This window comes from Chiloscyllium plagiosum, chromosome 20, assembly GCF_004010195.1.
Source record: "Chiloscyllium plagiosum isolate BGI_BamShark_2017 chromosome 20, ASM401019v2, whole genome shotgun sequence".
Taxonomy (NCBI): Eukaryota; Metazoa; Chordata; class Chondrichthyes; order Orectolobiformes; family Hemiscylliidae; genus Chiloscyllium; species Chiloscyllium plagiosum.
In genome coordinates this window covers 2,424,505-2,431,283 of record NC_057729.1, presented here as the reverse complement: position 1 = coordinate 2,431,283, position 6,779 = coordinate 2,424,505, and the positions used below count along the sequence as shown (strand labels likewise).

General features: G+C 44.7%; 1 protein-coding gene across 2 annotated transcripts in view; it reads right to left on the bottom strand.

The window, feature by feature from the left end:
- tpx2 (TPX2 microtubule nucleation factor) overlaps nt 1-5,469 on the bottom strand; it is a 38,342-nt gene extending 32,873 nt beyond the window's left edge. For both annotated transcript variants that reach the window (XM_043710109.1, XM_043710110.1), the window contains exons 1-2: nt 5,351-5,469; nt 3,677-3,814 (exon numbers count right to left, since the gene is read on the bottom strand). In XM_043710109.1, coding sequence (XP_043566044.1) covers nt 3,677-3,814; nt 5,351-5,450 — 238 coding nt within the window. In that variant the 5' untranslated portion in view covers nt 5,451-5,469. The remainder of the gene's footprint in view (nt 1-3,676; nt 3,815-5,350) is intronic.
- Between the last annotated feature and the right edge of the window lie 1,310 nt (nt 5,470-6,779).

Here is a 6,779-nt window from a genome sequence, read left to right as displayed (position 1 = left end):
CCATCTTGGATCCCCGAAGCACCATTGTTAACCACAGCCATCGTGCACACAGTCAGGATCTTTATTCCTTTGCAGTTCCTCAACTTCATCCACACAGATTCTACATCTTTCAACTCTATATCACTTCTTGCTATTGAGTTAATTTCATTTTTTTTTAAACTAACAAGACAACCCTGCCCCTCTGCACATCCTTTCAATGGGACACGTCCTTGTATATTTAGTTCCCAGCTTTGACTCCATTACAGCTATATCTATGATACCTACAACATTATACCTGCCAATCTCAATCGGCACTACAAGCTCATTTACCTGGTTTTGTATTTAAGTACAACACTCGGTATGCCTTGATTGCATCCCTTCATAATTTCCATGATAAATCATCCACAACTACAATTATTTCTCTTAACTCCCTTCTCTTGAATGGCTTCCTGTACCATAATGTTGTCAATTTGCTCATCTTCCATATATCATCCCACTCTCACCCCAATAGGGAGCAAGAATCTCAAGTGTGTTCAAGGGCTGAGTTCTTCCAGCACTGCCCCTTGTATTCTCTTTCCACTTCGTTCATGGTCATGCTCTTCTGTCCCTGACCACTCACTGTATTTGAGGTAGTTGCCTTCAATCTCAAAAGTAACCTTGCTAGATAGTCAAATTAGTACCTACCAAATCAATTACAGTTTTACCTGTGATGTCACTTTTCTCTGGACCCTTGACCCTGGGCTTCAATATATCCTGTTATAGAGTCAGAGATGAACAGCATGGAAACAGACCCTTCAGTCCAACCCATCCACACCAACCAGATATCCCAACCCAATCTAGTCCCACGGGCCAGCACCCAGACCATATCCCTCCAAACCCTTCCTATTCATATACCCATCCTGATGCCTTTTAAATGTTGCAATTGTACCAGCCTCCACCACTTCCTCTGGCAGCTCATTCCATACATGTATCACCCTCTGCGTGAAAATGTTGCCCCTTGGGTCTCTTTTCTATCTTTGCCCTCTCACCCTAAACCTATGCCGTCTAGTTCTGGACTCCCTAACCACAGGGAAAACACTTTGTCTATTTACCCTATCCATGCCCCTCATGAACTACGAACTCAAAACAAAAAAGCAATAATCACTTTCTCCACTTTGCACTGAGATCCAACACGGCTTCCAAATTTTCCCAAACTGAATACTCGCTCGACCCAAATCACATCTGAAGATAGATATGTGCTTCGTGACTGCAAATAGCTTACTGATCACACCGCACCAATACATTTATGCCAGATTCCAAGGTTCTCCCTGCTGCACTCTCTCTTACTTCTGGACTCCATCATATAACACAAGGAGCAATCTAAAGGTGGGCTGCTTTTTGTGATGTCATTTGCGAGTGGTTTGTCAATCTCTCCTAAATCAGTCTATCCAACCCAATCCCTCTTTTTAGTCAGGTCAATTTGATGAAGTGAAAGATTCCTGTCTGTACACTGCCTCCACCCAAGATCTTCTGCAGCAACTTCCAGTGAGGCACTGTGGTTAGCACTGCTGCTTTACAGCGCCAGGGACCTGGGTGCAATTGCAGCCCTGGGCAACTGTCTGCGTGGAATTTGTACATTCTCCCCATGTCTGCGTGGGTCCCTTCAGGGTACTCCAGTTTCCTCCCACAGTCCAAAGATGTGCTCTTAGATTTCCTCCAAAGGATGAAGTCAGAGGTCAACTTTAGATAGGTGAGAGAAAAGAGGAAAGAAGGAGCTGACAGACGAAGACAAGGATGTTATTGAAAAGCTACAGTACATTCAGTACAGTACAAAGGGAGAGGGTGCACAGTCAAGAGGTCATGGCTCAAGTCGATACCAACTTAGGCAGAAAGAGGGGAGAGATTCTACTAGAATTTGGGGAGCTGGGTAGAGGAGTATAAAAAATGGTAGATAAACCAGATAACTCTGTGGCCGAAGTGTTGGTGCAGCAGTTTCAAGATCATTTGGTTAATTCCCAGGGAAGGTGAGACTTGGACAAGTCCGACAGGTTGTACTTGAACCACAATGGTGTGTCTGAGACAGCAAGTGTCACTTAGAAGGATAATGGGGTAATCCACGGAGGTGCAGTGGGTGATGCTTGGACAGCTGCAGAGGACAGGTCAGCCTGGCAGACAGAAAAGACACAAGGGAGCTTGAAAACTCTGGATAGCATTTATTTTGCTACAAGGAGTTCTGAAAATAAGGCAGATGAGATGAGGGCACTGGTTGACATTTGAGGATATATCATTGCTATTAAAGATATAGTCAGATGTACAGCACAGAAACACACCCTTCAATCCAACTCATCCATGCCAACTAGATAAAACTAGATTTATTGAGGCTATTTCCCAGACTTTGGCCCAAATCCCCCTTCGTATTCGTATATCCATCCAGGTGCCTTCTAAATATTGTAATTGCACCAGCGTCAACCACTTCCTCTGGCAGTTCATTTTATACATGAACCACCCTCTGTGTGAAAATGTTCCCCCTCAAATCTTTCCACTCTCACCTTAAACCAATGCCCTCTTTTTCCTGGGATGGGGTAGTTTGAGCTACCCCACCCCAGGAAAAAGACCTTATCAATGTGCCCTATCCATGCCCATCATTATTTTATAAACCTCTATAAAAGGTCACCCATCAGTCTCCAATACTGTAGGGAAATGATCGCCAGCCTATTCAGCCTCTCCCTGTAGCTCAAACCCTCCAACTCTGGCAACATTCATACAAAATCTTTTCTGAACCCTTTCAAGTTTCACAACATCCCCCCTATTGGAGGGAGACCAGAATTGCATACAAAATTCCAAAAATGGCCTAACCAAATAATCGATTACCTGCAAGGACACGATGAGCTGAAGATCTTTCTCCATGCTGTAAAAATCAAACTTTAAGCAGAAATCATGGGGATTTAACAGAATAAAGCTACAGGATTTGAACAAACAACTGATCCTAATATACAATCAATTATAAAACAAAAGCTTATTTCTCTCATATTATACAGTAAACAGACAAACAGCACACCCAAAATAGCAAACACAATCAAGAGCGATATTATTGATTTCTCAGCAAATCGTCCCCAGATGTTAAAGACATACTTCATTATATTTCACTATGGATTACAATTCATCTCTGCCAATCTGGCTTTGAAACTGCTCTCAGAATACTATAACATCCTGTGCTTCAACAACTGCTCCCACACTCAATCATCCTGTTATTGTGATTGGTTCACAAACTTTTAGAAGCTTTCCCACTACACCTTCAAAGTGGCCAGGACCTGATCACGTGCTCATCTCCACTGCTTTTATTAACAGTATAATAATTGCAATTCTCCAATTCTCTGCACCACCATAATCTATGAACAACAAGAAAATTGAGTCAAGAACAGAGTGCTGGAGAGCACATCAGGCCAGGCAGCATCCATGGAGAGAAAGCAAGCTAACGTTTGGAGTCTAGATGACTTCAGAGCTGAACTTCATGCAGTCATGGTGCCCATCAACTTCAGGTGCAGAGCCCATCCAATATCACCTCCTTAACTATTTTAATCACCTCATGTGTGTGAAATATCTCACCTCTCCTGCAAGGTACAAGTCATTGCATGCAGATTTGCCACAAGGATAGTTAATTTTGCATAAACTTGTGTTACTAAAAAGAAAATTAAATTCTTACATGCAGATGTATTACCTTCATTGAGTTCATCCAATACAGAGCTTGGTTCATTTGTTTCACGAGAAAGCTCATTTGAAGTTTTCGTTGACGCCTGATTGTGGATGACAGGAACTCCCAAAGGGACAGGGCTCTTTGTCATCCCAACTTGCTGATCTATTATAAAGAGAAGAAAATACAATCAACATTTTTTTTAAAAGTGCAAAAAGGTTTACATAAAGAGTCCATCTTTTCTGCAATACCTGCATTGAACAAGTCTTTTCAAGTCAATGCTCAAAACAAATAAGGGCAGCAGGCAGTGTCTCAGTTTACCCTGAAAATACCTCGAGTGTAAATCGTGTTCGACAATGTAAACAAATTCTCAACATCCTTTAGGACCAAGAGAACGCCAAATCCCGAGAGAAAAAAAGAAAAACGGACAGACACAGTTGAAAACTCAAAAGACAGGCTGGAAGCCACATCAAGAACTATCCTACCAAAAACAGAAGCAGCAGCCAAGATTTGGGCAGCAGTTAGTTACTAGTAGCTCAACTGAAAAAAATACGAACATCTGAAAAGTCAAAAAGCAGCCAAAATGAATCTCAAGTTATGCCCTTTAAAAAAAAATTTAATGTCACATGGGTCTAAGTACAGTAAAAGGTTTTGATCTGCGTGCTGTACAAGCAGATCATATTATACAGAGTGCATGAGGGAAATACTCAGCGAGGAACACAACGTACACAAAGAGCGAGATCAACATTGAATGGATCTCAAAATTTAAATTTAAAAAAAAGGTTGAGAGATTAACAGAACCTTAACTATTACCTAAAGAATTTGAATACAGAAATGGGGACATTCTTCAATATAAAAACAGAATTCTAGAAACTCTCAGGTCAGGCTGAGGAGAGTGTGTGTCAAGTCTGCAGTTAAAAGGAAGATCGTTCATAGTAATTGGGATTTCTTGTACAATGGAAGCTATTCAAACCTCTATAGCTGGAAAGGTCTATCTGGAGTATTGCATTTAGAAATAGAGTGATTTTTCGATCAAGTCATGAAGATGGTTACGTCGCCACTTGTTGAAAAGATTCGAGGGGGTGGGGTGGGGTAGGGACGGAAGAGTCGATTAAACTGCTCGCCGTATCCAGAACTGACCATAACTAACCATAATCACTTGGAGCAAAGAGAGAGAAAAGTTCTTTCAACGGAACAAAAATACCGAGACTTAAAAATCTCTTCCAAAAATACGATAGGCGCTTGGTCAACAAATTGTCACAGATAGAGATCCTTCAAGCAAAATAAAAGGAAATGCCATGGGGGCAGATGATTTCAGTGAAGAACAAAACTTGTGCCAAAGCGACCTGCATCCTCTGAATATTTCCATCTCTAATCTTGCAGAGGCAGCACTGACCCCACGCCCGAGAATCACCCCGGGAACAGCACGGAGTGGCTCCAAGGGCGGAGGATGAGCGGTGGTCGTGAGTGTCTGGGAGGCTGCTAGAGGAGGAGCTGTTAGTGTTTGAAGGGGGAGACGGGAGAACAGAAAAGGAGCAGTGGGTTGAGGGAGGGGCAGTGATCGGGTAAAAATGGGTGACTGGATCGGGAGGGGGAAGGGGACACAGCGATCGGGCCGCGGGTAGGGATGAAGAGTAATCGGGATCGGCGAGGGGTTCACCCCGTCCCGGTCCCGGTCCCGTCCCCGCCCCCGGTTCTTACCGAACCAGCGGTCCGCGGCCGGATCATCCTGCTCCTGCAAGTTGTTGAAATCGATGTGAGTTGGTGCATCGTAACTCCAGATCACCGGCGAATCCGCCATGGCTCCGGCTCTGTGCCTATCTCTCCGCCTGTCTGTTTCTCATAGACTTATCCGTCTCTTTCTTCTTTTCTTCTTTCCTTCTCTCTCTCTCTCTCTCTCTCTCTCGTATATCTATCTTTCTTTCTCTACACACACTTGTCCGTCTCTCTCGCCCTTTCCCGCTCCCTCGCTCAGAACCTTCGCCGTTTAACGGTTGAATTTTGAATTTCCCTTCGCCAATCACAGCCCGCTCGACACAGCACCAGTCCTTGATTGGCTATCCGTCTGCGTGACGTTGCCTGGCCGTTACCTTGGGAACGGTACAGGGTCTCCCGGCCGGGTTCCCTGCCCGGTGCCCGGTGCCTGGTACTGCCTCTTCCCCCCCTCACCCCGGGTCAGCGAGCGAGCCGAACTCCGGGCCTAGGGTCCAGCCGGGCTCCGGCTCCTCGGACACGGTTCCATTATACCGCAACCAATCAGCCACTGCATCCGTAATAGAGAGTCGAAGTTAGCCAATCAGCCTCCACAATGTCACCAGGCCGAGGTTTAATCTGACCAATCAGAGGTGAGAATGCGTGACCCATACTCCGTCAATTGTAACCAGCCCTGGACCCCGGGTTATCACCAATGACCCTGTCACCGTGTATCTGTTGGACTATAACCTGGTGTTGTGTGATTTTTAACCATCTACAAGGCAGGAGTGGGATGGAATGCTCACCACTTGCCTAGGTGTTGCAGCTCCATTAACAGTTAAGTAACTTATGATTTGAAGATGCCGATGTTGGACTGGGGCGGACAGTTAAAAATCACACAACACCAGGTTATAGTCCAACAGGTTTATTTGGAAGCACTAGCCTTCTGAGCGCTGCTCCTTCATCAGGTGGTTGTCTGCGAGAAGGCGAGTGTGGGAGTGTATCTGTGAGCGTATACATGAGTGAGGGTCTGTGTATGTGTAGGAGTGTCTGTGTGTGTGTGTGTATATAGGGCAATGGGGTCAACTGTAATGTGACATGTACCCAAGGTCCTGGTTGAGGCCATCCTCATGGCTACCAAACTTGGCTGTCAGCCTCTGCTCAGCCACTTTTCATTGTTCCCCTTTATAAGTCTCACAGGCACTCATAACCCCCACACCTCCCCCCCCCCCCCCCACACACACACACACATACACATATAAGTTTGTGGGGTGAATTTGTACTTGCAGAATTACATCTTACTTTGCTCAAACACTGCATGAAACCATGTAAGATTCTGTAAATCCATTGTGGCACAGACAGTCTCACACAGGGAAGCTCACACCTTCAGTACATTATCTGGGCCGACAGGACACCAATTGTTAAAGTTCATTTGAGA